This window comes from Magnolia sinica, chromosome 15 (assembly GCF_029962835.1).
Source record: "Magnolia sinica isolate HGM2019 chromosome 15, MsV1, whole genome shotgun sequence".
In the NCBI taxonomy this organism is placed as follows: Eukaryota; Viridiplantae; Streptophyta; class Magnoliopsida; order Magnoliales; family Magnoliaceae; genus Magnolia; species Magnolia sinica.
In genome coordinates, this window is record NC_080587.1 from 7,105,559 (window position 1) to 7,123,943 (window position 18,385).

Sequence of the window (18,385 nt, forward strand, 5' to 3'; positions counted from 1 at the left end):
TTTGATCAACAATATGCTTCTCTTTCTTTTGATTATTGTTATTCACAATTATTAGATATGCAAAAGATTATACAAAATGAGGAGGCTTAGTACTTGGCCAATTTCATGATGTTTGGTCTGGAATTGTGGGAAGTGAAAACAACAGCTACTCACGTTTCTCTTCACGCATGCCAATGTGGCATGTATTTCTTTGGTGGGCTCCACCACGAATGTTTCGTGACCTAGGAGTAGGCATGTCCAGTCATCAGGAGCAGGGCATGTGTATCAATTCGAGCTTTTAGAGCAAGTAGTTAATTGTCTTGCATCAATAAGTAAATATGATGGCCCCACCAAATGGATGGTTGAAATTGTTGACCGGAGTCATTTATTTATAAACAATCTTGACTGTCCATTTTATTTACTATTGGTCATTTGGTTAGAACTGTGGTATCATTGTTATTTTTAAATGTTGTTGGGTGTGATTTTAAATGGTTTGATGCAGACAATTAACCACTTGCTCTAAAAGCTTGAACTGATAGAGGACGGCGCCGAATCAATCCCTTTATCTCACAGCCTAGGTCCCACATCCCATGGGTTAGGACCTCGGCCAAACTCCGCTCATGGGCCCCACTTCACATAGGTTCCGCTTCAGACGAGCCACCTGCCTCACATGGGCCACCCACCCTGAGTGTGCCCCTGCATCCCTAGGCCACTCCACTCAAGTCTGGTGTGAAAATGCCTCTGCATTAGTTCCTATGAATAGTGTGTTGGATGGAATGCATAATCTAGGTTGATTGATTGGACTATCCTAGTCTTACAACTAGGAGCACTATCCAGTATCGTGCAATGGACTGTTTCCTCTGTACAAATAGAAGAGATGTGAACCCCATATCTCCATTACTCACTGTTTCATATACCCACAGTCGTTGCATCAATGCAGTTTGCTGTGGGTATGAGTTTCACCTCCTGGTATCCCATACCCACACTTATCATAAAGCTTGAATAAAACTGGGACATTACCCACCAAGCCTATCTTAACCGCCATCAGCATACCATCTTGCAGAGCCATATCTCAGCTACCTAATCCAAGTTATTATTGTCCCATAGTTCAGCTATGCTGTTTGTACGAGTTCCCATGGCACCGCATTCACAAATTTAACTATTACTTTCGTCCTAGTCAAATTGGTATGTCCATATCTATAGATTTGGAAGAAAAAGAAGAAGTTTATGGAAAGGTAAACATCATCCGATCCACCTACAAATTACACATGGTCTACATTCGCATTTGGCTTAATTTAACATTTGTAAACATCAACTCCATGGAAAAGAAAGATTACAAATTCAATGTCACTGACAAGTCAGGTGCCTGCAAGACAATCAGTGCTCTCTAACCCTCCATTTATAACTGACAGAAGAATCTTGTGAACTAGCAGCAGCTCGCCACTCTCGTTTATTGCCACTTATGTGGTAAGGTTTGTAGCAATTGTGTGTCTTTCAACTTGATATGGATATGTTAGCTCTCCAAAAGTATCTATGGATCATAGACTGTACTCAACTTCCCAAAGGACATAGGCGAGACAGATCCACAAAGACATGTCCATAAGATAGATGGTCGCCAAGGATATCCCATAGGCCTGCTGAACATATATAACAAGCATTTTATTTTGGTTACTGCTCACATTGCGTGTGGCAACATTGTCATACAAATGTAAGAAGCATTAATGATCTTCGATATTACTGACTTCAATTAGATTCAACTTTTTCTTCTTCTTCTTCTTCTTCTTCTTCTTCTTTTTGTAGGAAAAAAAAAAGCTTTCTTACTTGTTCGTAGATGATTCAATTCTTTGAGTGCTGGCATTCACCAGCTATTGTTGCTTCTCATCTTAGGCATTTTAAGTGTCCACTTCCTGCATGACGATGTATCAACAGTTGAAAGAACTTGGAGAGTCAGTTCAATATTAGACACATATGTGAGAACTTACAGATGTTATTAAAAAATGCAATTAAAAGGGAAGTAAAGTTCCTGGCATTAATTCTCCATTACAACCAAGCACGGAATATGGGAATAGGAGAACAAGATGAAGAGAGAATGTAATTGTTAAGGTTACCTAATGCAAGTCGAGAGATCTTTCCTCAATGTGGAAAGATCTTTCTATGGTCATTCTCCATTGTGGGAATGCTTGCTATCATCAGTCAGTCATCACTTCTCTCCTTTTGGCCCGTTCCTTTAATATGAGAAGTGAGAGATGGATGCCTAATGTAGCTCACCAACATCATGGCATAGTTTTTGTTTATCATCAGCTGCAATGTAGTAGACAATGCCCCATTTGTTTCGTCACTCAAATCCAACTGAAACACATTCTGGGAAACCAAGTATCCTCACAATAAAGAAAAATACAAGAAAAGAATGCTGATTTTTGTCGTAGATGTCTTAGATGTGAATTACTCAAAACTATGGCAGTTTGATGGAATGTGAAAGGTAAGATGAAATCTAATGTTTAAACGCATTGTAGAAAAGAGAAGAAGAACCTAGGAAGTACCAGGGAAGCTAATGTGCTTCTTGCACTGTAAACAGGGGAACCTGGCCTCTTTTTTTTTTTTTTTTTTTGGGGGGGGGTTGCATAAATATAACAAATGAGTGAACAACTTCTTGTTACTTTTTGGTTTAACAGATAAATGTTCTCTGCTGAGTTCCACGCATGTTTCTATAACGCCCTGAAAATCGGGGGTCGAGCAGAAGTTCAACTTCCAAGTTTTAATACATCACCTATGCAACATGAATAATGATGATTAAATGTTGTCCATGTTAGTGCACTAAACATGAGTGGGATTATACCAAATCAGCATATCATACCCCAGAAACAGTTAAATTACGCAAGCAGAAGACCATGATAGGTAAGTATAAAACATATAAGTAGTGGTGCTTCTCTAGAGTATAATCATGTTCCAGGTTAAACAATTATATGTATCGTTTTAAAATACAAAATATCAAAATGTGTAGGTCCGTCTACATCATGAAATCCCTATAGCCCCAACGATCAGAATGCGGCCTACATGAACCTGCCAGAATACTGCATATATGAGAACTCCTCGTCGTCATAAAAATCATGCTCCGCTTTATAAGCTGTGTCATCATCTGCAACTAAGACAGAGTCTGGTTGGTGTTTTAAAACACCGTCCCAGAGTGGGAGTGATCAACTCAGTGAAACTATAAGGCAAAGGTTAACATGTTATCAATTCAGTCAAGCAGTAATGATAAAACAGTACAGCAATTGTAAGCCCCGTATCCTAGACCGTACCGTTCCGTAGACTTCCGCGGTCTTCCCGGTCGAATTTCGGCAACCTTCGACCCTTAACCGCATTTGCGCACGACCCTGATTCACATGCCGTCAACCCGAGTCTTGTACCCTAACAACCGCGCCGTCGCCACGGTTCTGATGCCGCGACTCACGCACTGATCCGATACCCTGGTCAGGAGATGTGGGTCCGCGTTCGGTGCGAGGAAAACGCCGCGTGTGCGAATTCCGAGAGAATCTCTATGACTTGTCACATCAATCAATCAATCAATCAATCCCATCATGTCAAGTACACATCACCTCTCACCCTTCCCCAAGCAACCCCTAAAGTCAAAAGTTTCTTACAAGCCCATACCCCTTCTTACACAATCTACCCCAAAGTAAAAAAGGCTCTTACACACCCATCCCTCTCTCTCCCATCCATCACTCTATCACATCTCTCTTTACAACACTCTCTCTCTCATTCTCAAACTACATTCCAAGCAACCCAAAGAAAAAAAATCCCACGTCCAAGCATTTTCCCAAACCTCCAAGAGAGCTTTGTGTGTGGCCCACTTCCTACCCTCTCATCTCTCATCTCAACCATCCAAACTCCATCTCTGTTGGAATCGAAGCTAAGGAGCAAAGGAAGCCTAGGGAGCAAGAAGGAACGATGGGTGATCTTGGATCTCCACTCCTTTATTTTCTTTGTGATGTAAGGGCCCACTTATGGTGGGACCCACCTTGATGTAGGCTTTGTATCAAAGAGGGGCCCATAGTGGCGGGGCCCCTCCATCTTCGCTGATGTCTCTCTCTCTCTCTCTCTCTCTCTCTCTCTCTCTCTTTTTCTATGATTATGGCCCACCTATAATGTGTGTATATCATTCATGCCATCTACCAGTGGACCCAATCCATGTGGGACACACCATGATGTTTATATGCCATCCCAACCATCCATAGGGGGCCCACCTGGATGTGGCTAGCAGCGGGGTGTGGCAGCCAGTGAAGTGTGATCTGATGTGGGCCCTAGCTCCATAGCTCACGTGGTAGGCTGAGTGAAAGATGCCTCGTTTCAACACTAGAGGTCTTGGTATCGATCCCTGTGGAGGTGGCTAACATGGAGTATGTGTATTGACAGTGGAGTGTGGACCGACATGGGGTCCATGGGACCCATCCACGCCGTCCATCCTCTTAGATGGGCCACACCATGGTGTGTGTGCTTTATCCAGACCGTCCACCACTCCCCTGGATGGTGGGACCCACGTCCGTGTGGGGCCCTCCCGAACACACCCAGGACCCTAGCTCAACTGGCAGACTGAGTGAAAGATACCTCCTTTCAATGCTGAGGTCTTGGCATGGTTCCTAGTACGGTGGCTAACAGTGGTATGAACGGATGCTGGGGTCCATGGGACCCACCTACATCGTCCATCCACTCAGTTGGGCCACACCATAGTGTATGTGTTATATCCTAGCCGTCCACCGTCTTTGGACGGTGGGACCCACCCCACATGTGGGGCAACACCGTGATCTATGTTACTGTCCAGGCCTTCCAAGGCCTGGATGTTAGATATAATATATATATATATATATATATATCATGTTTTGTTGCAGAAAAGAAAAAGAAAAAGAAAAAGGTGAGAAGCAGCTATGCTGCTCGTACAAGCAGCCACAATGCTGCTCTCTCTCTCTCTCTCTCTCTCTCAATGTCACCAGCTAGTTCCGTGGGTCCTACCTATGTCGCCCACACCGTCTATCTATGGGACCCACCATGGTGCATGTGTTGTATCCAAACCGTCCAACCATCTGTGTGATCATTTTAGGACATGGGGTAAATGAGTGAGATCCAAAGTTCAAGTGGACCCCACCATTTGCAATAGTAATGGGGTACAATGACATCCATCATTTAAAACTTCTTAGGAGCCACTGTGGTTCCCACTCAAGTTGATATTTGTTTTCATTTCACCTATCTCTATGTTAACTTATGAATAGTTCGGATCTCTCAAATATACATAAGGGTGGGTCCAATTTGATATACATGAGGCCCATCTGTGCGACCTATTTGATGTACATGAAGCCCGTTGGTGTGGCCCATATGGTGTGGCCTATGTGATGTGGTCCGCTTGACATAAGAGGCCCATTGTGATATGTTTGAGGCCCAGGTGCGAGGCTCACCTGTTGTGTATTCGAGGCCCGATGAGATGTATGTTGGCCCATATGAGGAAGCCTATGTGACGTAAATGAGGCCCATCATGATTGTACATGAGGCCATATGGGCCCACTATATGTTTAGTCGTATGTAGGTCACCCCTTGGGAGCAATGTTGGTTTGACGTCCACATTGATGGGCAATGATGGTTAGATGTCCTCATTGTGACCTTCCCTTAGGCCTTGTTAGACCCATTCTCTTCATAGGTTAACCCAAATAAGTGGGCCCCATTCGCCATAGACGGATGACTCCGTGCTATCGGATTTGATATAACCGCGATCAGGTGTCGATCCTTATACTAGGGTTGATTGGCTGATCATCTACAGACCCCGCTTTGTTTATCTACTGATTTTCGGTGCCGATTGTAGAGACCGACACCGACTATTGACCCTGATTATCGGTGTTGATTACCGATGCTGATTATCGGTGCCGATTGTCGAGGCCGACGCCGATTATCGACCCTGATTATCGGTGTCGATTATCGATGTTAATTATCGATACTGATTATGAGTATGTGACAACATAATATCATAATACATGCCTATACGCATCATCTGCATGCATTGAGATGAGTGATTGATCATAGCACATGCCATTGGGCATATTGTTATGGGACTCCCTGGAAAAGGGAGATGCCCACATGATCGCGCGGTACACGTATGATTGCTGTATGACCGGATTGCATGATTCATGCATCTCACATTGTGTGACATGTATATTGTACGCCCTAGTGACATCAGGGCCATAGCCACCACAGGCATATCGTGGTTGGCAAGATTGGATACCAAAAATCTTGTTCTATATGAGGTGCTATAGGTATTCTTGGGTGAAAGTTCCTAAACCCTTATGGTACCAGGAGGCTGCTCCAACGTCTAGACCGAGTGGGTGCATGAGCGCTGAGTGCCGATTACCAGAAGGTCGCGTTTTTCACTGTGTCGTGGTCTGTTGGAAGGGGGTGCGGCCTTACCCGCCCAAGAGGAGGGGAGCAAAGCTATGCTGAGTTTGACCAGCTCGAGGAATGGGTCCACTATCGACAAGCCGAGCCCGATATTGGCAAGCGGATAGTGAGGTCTTTTCCACTCACCTTATTGCGCGCGATGGGGTGGCAATCTGGCTTGGAGTGTACTAGACCTCGGTGATATTCCAGATTTGAGCTGTATTGATATGTGGATTTAGATGAGGATTTGTATCCTTGAGTTGCATCTCGCATCGCATGGCCTTGGTATGGCCAATGTTCGAAATATCGATACTATCAGCTGATATTATCGGTATAGGGCCCTAGCGAGACGAAACTCCTCCGATAACCCTCGGAAGATACCGAAAATCCAAAACTTCAGATATCGGCCGATATCGCACCTGGGAGAGTATCATTATCCGAAAAAATGAAAAAAAAAAAGAAAAAGAAAAAAGAAAAACTTTCAACGGTAGATTTCGGTACCTATAAAGAAGATTGTCTTGATCGGAAGCTATGTTTGATGGGCCATTCAATCTAAGTCTCTGATTTGGAGAGATTTGGGTGCGAAATCGAGAGAAATCCTCCAAATCCCGACATTTGGGAGAGATTTTGGGGTTCCGGCATTCCGGAACCCTCTCTGCTTCGAAAAAAAGGGCCTCGAGCCCTTATTTACAGGAAGCGGACGGGCTGGTGTACTGCACACCACCGACCTGAATGGTGTGTTGACATCACCAAGTTCTGTGGGTCCCATCGTAAGTTATATGTTATATCCAAACCGTTCGTCCATTTTACGAGCTCGTATTAAGTTTTTACCCAAAAAATAAGACAGATTCAAAGATCATGTGGACCACACTGAAAATAGTTGTGGGACATTAAACGTCTACCATTGAAACCCTTTTAGGGTCACGGAAGTTTTAGATCGATATGGATTTTTTTTCCTCTTCATCAAGGTCTTTGTGACCTCGTGAAAAGATTCGATGGAAAATAAACGTTATGGTGGGCCCTACGAATGTTATAACGGTGAGAATCATTGCCTTTACTGCTATTTGTGGTGTGGTCCACCTGAGATTTGGATATGACTCATTTTTGGGCTCATGATCTAAAATGATCTCTCCAAATGGATGAACGGTGTGGATATAATAAATACATTATTTTGGGGCTAATGTAACTTTGATCTCCTTTGAACTGTTTGTACAACTCAGCTCGAGGATCCTCGGCGCCATCTTTACGGACGGAAACGGATTGGCTACTCCCCCTGCCACCAGTGGCAGGGGCTCTGTGGGCCCCATCTTGATGTATGTTTTTCATCCATTCCGTCCATCTATTTTTCTAAATCAATTTATGTTGTTACACAGAAAATGAGGTATATCCCAGTCTCAAGTGGACCACATTACAGGAAACAGTTCTAAATGAGCTTCGACTATTAAAAATTTTTTGGGGACCATAAAAGTATTAGATCAAGTTGATCTTTGCTTTTGCCCTTCATCTGGGTCTTTATGACCTAATCAACAGATTGGATGTCAAATAAACAGTACAGTAGGCGTTAGGAGGATTTAAATGATGGATATCCAATCACTATTGTTTTTGTGTGGTGTGGTCCACCTGAGATTTCTATCCCTCTCATTTTTGGGGTAAAGATCTAAAATGATATTTAAAAATGGATGAACGGAATGGATGAAACACATACATCATGGTGGGGCCCACAGAGCACCGACCACCGGCCATGGCGTTGGTGTCATGGGGAGTAACCTTTCCTGCAAAAGTCTCTGCAGGAAGTTCCTGCGCTGGAAACTTAGGTGTGCCCCACCATCAAAAACTTCCTAAGGTCCATTGTGACCATCCAACCCATTGATAAGTTCACACATACTTGGATGAAAGGAAAACACAAATATCAGATTGATTGAGAAAATTTTTTGGCCCACAATTTTTAATGGTCAATAACTACTATTTTGTGTGGAGTAGAACACATCTACCTGAAATTTGTAACTGTCTCATTTTTTAGGCCAACCCTTAAAATCAGGTTGCAAAACCAATGGACGATGTAGATATGTCGTGCATGCATCAAGGTGGGCCTTATTGTTTTCGACGGTAGCATCAATTCCAACTATTTTCACTTGTGTGGTCCACATAAGTTTGAATGAAGGGAAAAAATAATTATCAGCTTGATCCAAAACTTTTGTGGTCACTAATGGTCAATCACAATTGTTTCTTATGGAATGGTCCCCCTGATTATTGGATCTGCTTCATTTTTTGGATGATGTCCTAAAATGACATGGAAAAATGGATGGACGGGGTGGATATTGAATACACACATCATTGATAGGTATGTTTTCTAATTTCTAATGTATCTTTTGCTTTTAAATACATTGGTTATGTTTTCATACACATCTTTATACAATTATAAATGTTATGCATCATATTTGAATATATTTACCTTAGTTTAATCAAATAACGCATAACTTAGGACCTTATACAAGGAAAATTTATTATGTGCACTTCTTTCTTGAGATTTTATGATTTAAAAATGTGTATCAAGGTCTTTTAAAATAATTCCTGAAGTTTCATATAAAAAAATCAACTGTTTTGCCAATGTTTCCCCATTCCAAAAAGTGCGATAAATTACGCGATACAAACGATATATCCCGTGCGATAACCGATACGTATCTGTATCCCAAGGTTGCGATACATTGCGCGATACCGATATTTCGAACACTTGGTATGGCCGACATTATTCACATCTTGCATCGCATAGCCTTGGTACGGCTTATGGTATTCATGGACTCATCAGTATATTCCGCATTACTCTGATACTGCATAATTGTATTACTACCTTGCACATACACTTTCACCACCCTCTAAGCTTTCTATAAGCTTATGCACGACCGTTGCATGCAGGTGACGTTGGACCGCAGCAGCGCTGAGGCAGGAGCGCATAGCAGATCATCTTAGAGCTTTTTGTCCATTATCATTGTATTTCCCTTTATGCTCATTGTACTTGTAAAGTTTTTGATCATAGTGGAAATGTGATAGAGTTTTTGGTTGTTGTTTGTGGGTTATGTCTTTGGTTATGCTTATTATGAATCAAACTGACGTTGAAAATCCTCCTCGTAGCATCCCAGGATTGGAACCTGGCGAATGGGCGCTAAGAGCCAAGAATGGGGTACTATGGAGGCTGTTGGCGCCGGATTCGGCGATCGGAAATTTTGTGAGCCCGGTTTCCGAGTTTGGGGCGTGATAGAAATCATGTCCTAGATTACTCTTGTTAATGCAAGAATGATATGCGATAATGATGTATGCCCTCGCCTACACTCCCTCAGCAACTTCATCTCACGTTCGCGCATGGCATCCTCCCGAAACGTGCGCTTCCTCGTCAAAGCACATGCAGTGCGGTGCATGATCGTGATTAGTCAAGTTCTTAATTAGGCATATTCATGATCTATTTCAATTTTTTAGTATGAATGAAATCCTATTAAACAATAGAAAAGCAGGAAAGAAACAAAATCCATCAAGACATTGGATAGGAATCCCCAATACGAAGAGAAGATAACAAAATAAATCAAGGCAATGAATAAGAGTCACTAATAAAAGATATCTATGGACCCCTTTGCAAGAGAGTCAACAATATAATTAAACCAACTACTGGGAATATACACATGAAATTTCCAAGAAGCAAGATCACAACCTTAACTCATTCAAAATAGGGCTCGGCTTTGAAGCAAGAATGCACTTTCCAAAGGCCAAGAAAATGTCCACATCATTTGTAATAGCCAAGAATTCCCTCCTTCAATAACCACTTTCATCCTTAAACATATCTCTAATCCTGAAAGGCCCAGGGTTACCAAAATAAATAAATTCTGTCAGTATTAAGGAACCATCATATAACAATTTAAGAAATCATCCTGAGAACTGATTACCCACAAGCAAGTTACCACAACTTATGGTGTTGTATCTTGTCGACATAGTACATTCCAGCTGTGTATAATTGACACCAGTACTATGAAAATGGTAGGCATCACCATGAAGATTACCTGGCATTGGAATGCACACCTAGTGATCTGATCAGCCTGATTTTTGAGAAGGGAGGCCTATAGTTTTTCATAGTACTAATTTCCTACACAAATGGCATTTTGGCGGTAAATATGTTATAGTACAAGAACTAGTCCCGTTATTGCTGGTAGGTGATCAATTCTCAATCATCTTCCCCACACTATTCAATAGGATGCGATGATCAAAACCAAAGTTTTTGTGTGTGTGTGTGTGTGTATCAGAGAACGCAACAAGCATTCATACATGACTAAGAAACACATCAGCAAAAAGATCAGGTTAAAAATAAAGAAAAAAGAGTAGAAAATTTGATTATTAATCCAATGAAAGTTTAGCACTAAATGAGATTTGCTATCAAGGCTTGCCCATTCACCCCATGATGTGATGATCCAAACCATACATCTAGAAGGTCCCATAATATATGTCCGCCCCCATGAGATAAATCTAACTGATCTGACATTTCAAGTTCGCATAACATGTAGACCATTGTTTCAAGTTGCTTTTAGATAAGTAAGACTTTCTATGTATGGACCATCTTCAGTTGGAACTTCTGGATGAACAATTTGAATCATCACATGGTGGATCAGAAGGGGAGAGAGCCCTGTTAGCAAACCTAAAATTATTTAAACATAACGTTCCATTGCGAATATGAACTTCCAAAACTCAGTGTCATCCACACACCAGTTGTGCCACTTTTGTAACAAAAAATTGGAAACTTTGCAAAGAAAATAACTATTGATTCACATTCAACATATGCTTGTCACCTACCTAATAAGCAGACTGGCCTGATTTTTGGTTCAACCACCAGCTGTCTTGCTCAGTCTCCCACAAGTGTACCACAATGGCATGTTTGCTGCTAGGCCCTTTCATCTCATTTGCACGAGTCCCACTCCCATTCCACAATGAAATGATGGTGTTTAAATGATCTGTTTGCCAAACACATACAGTTAACCATAAAAGGCAATCCAGGAACCATACAATGCATCTACCAAAAAATTGAGATAGTCCATAAAAGGATGATTGGCCTGCCTGTTTGGATTGGTGGAATCCAAAAAATTAGTGTGGAAAAGTGCTGATGTGATGTTTTCCATCCATTGCGACAATAAAGTAACACGGGGGAAACTATTTTCTTTTCTACAGTTTTCCTAAAAAAAGAACTTTTTCCTTTTCTTCCAAAGACCTTGATTATCCACATTTCCACACTTTTTGAGAGGTAAATATCACTTTTTCATTAGTGACCATTCCACATTTCCCTTAGTGGGCATTTGGATCATAAGTTAAGCAGATAAGTATGTTTGGTTAACAACATACTTATCAGCTTCTCCTCTCTTTCGTCTCTCCTGGCGCCTCTCTTCAGTAACTATGAAAAGTAGAAAAGCTAAAAAAACTAAATGAAGTGATTATTTTAAGTAAAAAAGTTACTTATAACTAATCATAAACCAAACTTATTTGAAATAAGTTAATTAACTACTGTTGTAAGTAGAAAAAGTAACTTATTTGGTGGTATCCAAACGGGCCCGTCAAATCATGGAAAGTAACATAGGCAACCTTTTTAGGATTCTTTTCCATGGACTTCCTCATCCATTATTTTCCTTAGATGTCGAATTTTCCTTTTCAATTCTACTCTTTGGACTCCATCAATTCAAACAGGCCTAAAATATTTTCAGATCAAATAATGTAACAAAAATACTATAAACTGCATGATTTTTCACATTTAAAATTTTATTTTTTATCAGAGCTAGGCCTTAGTGACTTAATTTCATTCCAACAATATTTTAAATGAATAATCTTAAAGTTAATTACCTTAGATTTGAACTGATCATTTGCAGTGTAACTTCAACCATGCAAGCAATCAAGGTAGCATTAGCCTTAGATAATGATTATCATGAGCTCCTGAATTGTCTCCGGTGTTTGATGCCAATGTGTGGCTCCATCGCACTCCTGAAGAAGTACAATTAATTAAAATGATAATACATCTACTGAGAGTAAGTTGAGCATTTTTAGTAGACAGTGTCTTGACTAAAGGAAAGCACGTAAGATTGCCTTTTGGTCAGTTGAAATGACTGAAGTGACCTCTATTTTTTTGGGAGTTTTACCGCAAAATTCTTGAGGAATCTATATTTTACCAAATAAAGCCTCTGAGGAATCTATATTTTACCAAATAAAGCCTCTACAATTAAAAATTATGAGGTGATGCTTTTTGAGGGATGAAATTACAAAAATACTCTCATTTTTTCTTAAGTAGTGAAACCCGATACTTGTAGGCCCACGTAGTATATGTATAACATTGAAACCATCCAACTTATGCACCACACCATGGTGATAACATGACCAAAATACCAGGTCAATCATATTAGCTGATGGGCTACACTTAAATTGAGAATTTTGAATGGTGTACATTATTTTTTTATGGATTAGCCCACGTTATGGTTGGATTTTTTATATTTTTACTCAGTATAATAATAATATTAGTGTGCAGATGTTGGAAGTTGTATATAAGACACATACCACGTGGACCTTGCAACTTTTGATTCTCCGCTTTGTTGTAAAGAAAAAGCAAAGGTGAGCAATATTGTAATTTCTCACCTTAAAAAGCATTTCCCGATAATAAATATAAGCTTGATCCAAAGCTTTTGTGGCCTCTACGAAGTTTTTAATTGTGGGTGCTTAAAGACCACTATTTCCTTTGCCCACTTGAGATATGGACGTGTCTTAATTTTTGAATCATGCCATAAAATGATATGGTAAATAAATCCATAGAGCACTGACCAATAGTCCCCTTGCCACCAGCAGCTTTCAACAATAAACACCTCATAAACATGGTATTTACATTTAAGTATTTGAGTTAAATCATTAAGGATGGGCATTTTTGTCATTTAATGAAAAACATGACATAAGGTAACCCTTTGACAAATACCTTGATTGGTGAGGTAGTTTAATACGAAGATAATTTTACAAAAGGTACCAAAATGTAAATAGAGTCTTAATGATGTAGTATTTTATAAAATTCCCAATCATATTATTAGTAAGGAGCTTTCCAGTAAAAATCCCCAAATTATAAAGCAAAGATAAGTTTTGAGAGAGAAGTGGTGCTTACAATCCTAAATGGGGGCAGCCTTGCCAATCTGAATATATATGTGGCATGTGTGATATGTAGTGCCAATCCTCGCCTTTCTCCTTCTACCATCGCTCCTTTAATTGGGGACATCCTTGGATTGTTAGACGTTGGAGATTTGTTCGGAGTTGCAACCCTGATGGCAAACACTCCAATTGAGGACATTCGTAAATTCCCAAATATCGAAGCGATGACAGGTTTCCTATCCACTCTGGCAGAGCTGTTAGACATGAACAACCCCAGATTTCTAGGTGTTGGAGGTTTGTTAGGAGTTGCAACCCTGATGGAAAACACGTCAATTTATCAAAATCATGTATCTCCAAAATTCGAAGCGATGACAGGTTTCCTATCCACTGCGGAAGAGCCGTTAGACTTTCGTAATTACCAATAACTAGCTCTTCCAGGGTTGTGACATGTCGTAGCCCTTCCGGCAAACATGTCAACTTCTGACGGTTCATGATGGTGAGTTTTCGAAGGGAAGTAAGGTGTTGCATACCCTCTGGTAAATATGCCAGTTCCGAACATCTATGAATTTCCAAGGATTGTAAGGCAGTGAGGTGTTGCAGTCCCCCTATCAAACTCGTTAAGCTTTGACACCCGTAGGTGGATAGATCTTGGAGAGAGCTCAAGCCTTGTAGTCTCAAGGACGTTAGACCATTGCACTCAGTAATCGACAGCGAACTGAGAGAGGTGAGGTTTTGTAACTCCTCTGGCAACAATGCCAGCTTATCACACCCATAAATAGACAGAGACTCTAGAGCAGCAAGGTTTCCAAGCTCCCTAGATACAGACTCTAGCTTTGGGCATTTCTTAATATCTAGTCTCAAGAGATGGGTATTGTTTTCAAACAACCCATCTGGCAGCGACCTTAGCTCCTTGAAACCATAAATGCAAAGGGAGGAAAGTGAGGATAGGTTTGCCACTGAACCTAACAACATCTCATTACCATACTCCAATACCAATTTTTTTAGAGATGGAAGGTCTGGAAGCATTGTTAACTTTGGACATCGCGAGACAATTAATTCGACAAGGCGAGGGAGTACTTCTCTTCCATTAAATCCTGACCACTCCTGTAAATTAGGCATATCCATCAACCTGAGTTCTTGCAGTGACTGAAATCCCTCTGTAACGTCATCACCGCCAGAGAAATGCTTCCCAATAGACTTCACAGCATCCATTCCCCATGTCATAAGAACCTTCAGGAATGGTGAGTGGCTGACCAGGGGGAGCTGTTCGCATCTTCTGCAATTAATCACTGAAACTTCAATCAGATTTGGAAGAAATGAAGAACTCATCCAATCTGGAAATCTGACACCCATATACTCTTCCACAGTCAACCTTTTGAGATTTTGATGCGGTTGGAGACCTTCAAGGGTTTGCTCCACGTTTCCTTCCAACTGAAGATCAATATTCCCATCCCATGAAAAGCATAACTTACGAAGGTTCGGCTTGTCCTTCAAGTTTGCTTCCTAGGCATCTGCTGCACACATCACATTCTCGAGGTTTTGAATAGTCAATTCTCCTCCAAGGTTTAGACCTTGCAGCTCTCTTATACCACATCCACTATCCTTACCAACTACAAATATTGGCAAGGTCTGAAGGAACTTTAATGCTCCCATATTAGCTGGCATATGCGTCAATTGACGACAGAAATCAATTTCAAGATGTCTTAGGCTAGTCATTTTGCTCATGTCCCCGGGTAACTCTTTGAGATAATTATACCCTGAGATTCTCAAGGTTTGCAAATGGTGAAGTGTGCAAATGGATTCAGGAAGGGCTCGTATTTCAGTACCAGAGAACTCGAGGTATCTTAAGTGCTTCAAACTGCTGATTGAATCCAACAACTCCGTGGTGACATTCACATTGTGTAAATCCAGCACACGTAAGAACATAAAATGTTCCAAAACATCATGAGGAATGCTGAAATTCTGACCTCCAAGCACAAGCAACGTTCGCAAATGGTTTTCTCTGCTTGAGGGCTCTGGGTCTGTTAGGAAACATTTTTTATACCCACACTCCAATAACAAACAACGAGGATTGTTAGGGATACTCACTGCATTCTTTTCCGGCACAATCGAGCATTTATTCCCAGCAACAGAGCATGCAAGATCATGCATGAGGTCATGCATCTTGCACCATTCTATATTCCCATCTTCATTTTTCTCAACATCCTGAAAGAAGGACCGCCATAACAGATTATTGAAATACTCTCCCCCGACGTCTTCCATTTGTTTTCTTCTGTCTGATGATTTAATAAAACCTTCTGCCATCCATAGTCGGATCAGCTTCTCCTTCTCGATTATATGATCTTTTGGAAATATTGAGCAGTATGCAAAGCATTGCTTCAAATGTGGTGGAAGATGATAATAACTCAACCTCAAAGCAGGTAAAATGTGATTCTCTTCAGGCAGATTCCAAATGTCACTATCTTTGACAAACAGCCACTCTTCTTCCTCTGTTTTGAAGTGCATCAAGCTTCCCAGCGCCTTTGCCGCCAAAGGGACCCCCCCACACTTCTTCACAATTTCTTTTCCAAGCATTATAAGGTTTGGATGTTCTTGTCTTCCATACCCAAATGCCCGCTGCTTGAACAGAGACCAACTATCATCGTCTGATAATTTTGGCAAATGGTGCGGATGAAGAGTGCCCATGAATGAAGCAACTTTGTCACTACGGGTAGTTACTATAATTTTACTGCCCCTCGCACCTTCTCTGAGGAATTGTTTCAATCGATCCCAGTTCATGGAATTTTCATTCCACACATCATCCAACACAAGTAAAAACTTCTTCTCCCTCAGCAATTCTCTTAGGTGATGCTGCAGCTGATCCATGCTTTGGAGATCACATTTGCTATGGGTTGCTGACTCTATGATATCTTTTGTTACCTTACTCAGACTGAAATCGTCCGACACACAAACCCACATTCTTAATACAAAATGCGTTGCTACCCTCACGTCATTGTAAGCTAATTGAGCGAGTGTGGTCTTCCCAAGGCCCCCCATACCGACTATGGGAATGACGGTAACATCCTCTCCGTTATCATTGCTAAGCAGTAATTCCATTACCCTTCTTTTATCTTCTTCCCTTCCATAAACATCTGATTCGATTACAAATGAATCAGTTGGTTCTCGGCCTTTAATATCTGACACCCGTTCTCCCCCTATCAAATGGAATTGAGACCTCTCTTCAGCAATCTTATCTAATCTCTGCCCTATCTCCTTCATCTTATCTGCCATATTTGAACGGGACACCAGTGGGTTTGATGCTGAAAAGAAGGTGCTGATCTGCAATTTTCTGCGTTTAGCTTCCACTTTTGCTTCGATTGTGAACTCATCCAATATGTCATCTGCATCATAAACCACATCTTTAAGTTTTCCCAGCCAATTCTGTAACGCCTTGCTCTTTACTGGCTGCTCCTCCGCATCTTCAAGCACTGCTTGTATCGTTGATAACCTGCTTCTTAGTTTTTCCATCTCCTTGTGAAAACCCCAGAACAGTTCACACTTTTCTAGGATTGGCGATGCTAGTTTTTCAATAACTAGTTGAAGAAAGCCGGATACTACTTCTGCCATTCCTTGTTCCTAACAGGGAAATCACGAGAAAAAAAAAATAAAATTTAGAGATGTTCAAAGTAAGGGAAAGAGAAGGATTTCAAGATCGCATACAAGATTATCCACCTCTATCATTGCCTATATATGTTCCATCTATCATATCCTCTTCTATCATTGCATGTACATGTTCCATCTATCTTAAGATTCTTCACTATATAATAAGCCAATGAGAGCCCAACACGTGTGTTGACATAATTAGCTGTCTCCAACTTAAGTGTGGCTCATGTTCGTTGATTAGGATTGTTGGTCTGGTGGGCCACTATGCAGATGGTTCCAATTGCCCGGTGTGTGCAAATTTTTTTTTAATGGAAACTGCTGGTGCTTTTCTCGAGTATTGATTTTACAGGATGACCTTGACAAAATCTTGTTCTACGTATGTTTTTTTATTACTAATATCACAAGGGCTTGTTTGGATTAATGAAAGGAAAGAAAACTTTTTAGTTGTTTGTTAAGTTCTTTTTTTTTTTTTTGCAATTTATGTGAAACATCTTTTGCCATTTTCTATCTTTATTGAAAACTATTTTTAATGCATTCTCACACATCCACTCATTTGAAGGGAGGCCATTTTCCCACTATGGAAGGAAAATGGAGTTAAACTCAAATGTGGCACCATCTATCTTCATTGTGCCCCACACCTGCCACTGCGCCACATGTTCTACCATTCTATCCTTTCTTGTAACCCACATGTGGAAAGCATCCTGCATGTGCCAATGTACACAAGTTCTCATAGGGCCCGCATGTGTTAAATGTGTGAATGCATGTCTTGTGCCACATGTGCCACCATACAACCTCAAGTACCTCACATGTGCCACATGTGCTATATTTCAGCTTCAATGCTTGCATATGCCACATTTGCCACATGTTTATTATCCATCTTCAAGTATCCCACATGCACTAATCATTGCTATGATTTAGCTCCAAGCACCCATATATGCCACGACGTTGCATATCTAGGGGGCATTTGGATGTCAAGTAACTTTAGATAAGTAACTTATTTTAGTTTATACTTATTCAGTAGATAAGTAAGCTTGGTAAACGGCATACTTCAGCCAAAAATTAGAAAATCATGTTTGGCTTCGAACATCACAAGTAATTATCCCTCAAGTCTATTTGGTTCCCCTCACATCTATCGTCCATCATGTGGGGCCAACCTTTGACGTAGACCATTCATTGTGTGGGTCCCACCTTTGATGCGGCCCAT

The 18,385-nt window shown here is 41.0% G+C and overlaps 2 protein-coding genes and 1 long non-coding RNA gene across 3 annotated transcripts; all 3 read right to left on the reverse strand.

The window, feature by feature from the left end:
• Positions 1-1,111: 1,111 nt before the first annotated feature.
• On the reverse strand, positions 1,112-12,395 carry LOC131227538 (uncharacterized). The gene is made up of 6 exons (XR_009162345.1): positions 12,262-12,395; positions 11,227-11,384; positions 10,097-10,234; positions 2,088-2,280; positions 1,801-1,886; positions 1,112-1,613 (listed from the first exon to the last, which is right to left on the reverse strand). It is a non-coding gene; the product is annotated as an uncharacterized LOC131227538 (long non-coding RNA).
• Positions 12,396-13,638: 1,243 nt separating this feature from the next.
• LOC131228131 (putative disease resistance protein RGA4) lies at positions 13,639-15,486 on the reverse strand. The gene is made up of 2 exons (XM_058223963.1): positions 14,426-15,486; positions 13,639-14,353 (listed from the first exon to the last, which is right to left on the reverse strand). The coding sequence occupies exons 1-2, from the start codon at positions 14,890-14,892 to the stop codon at positions 13,639-13,641; spliced, it is 1,182 nt and encodes a 393-aa protein (XP_058079946.1). The 5' UTR covers positions 14,893-15,486.
• Positions 15,043-17,282, reverse strand: LOC131228132 (putative disease resistance protein RGA4). The gene has a single exon (XM_058223964.1). It carries the CDS (start codon positions 17,143-17,145, stop codon positions 15,043-15,045), a length of 2,103 nt encoding a protein of 700 aa, XP_058079947.1. The 5' UTR covers positions 17,146-17,282.
• Positions 17,283-18,385: the final 1,103 nt, after the last annotated feature.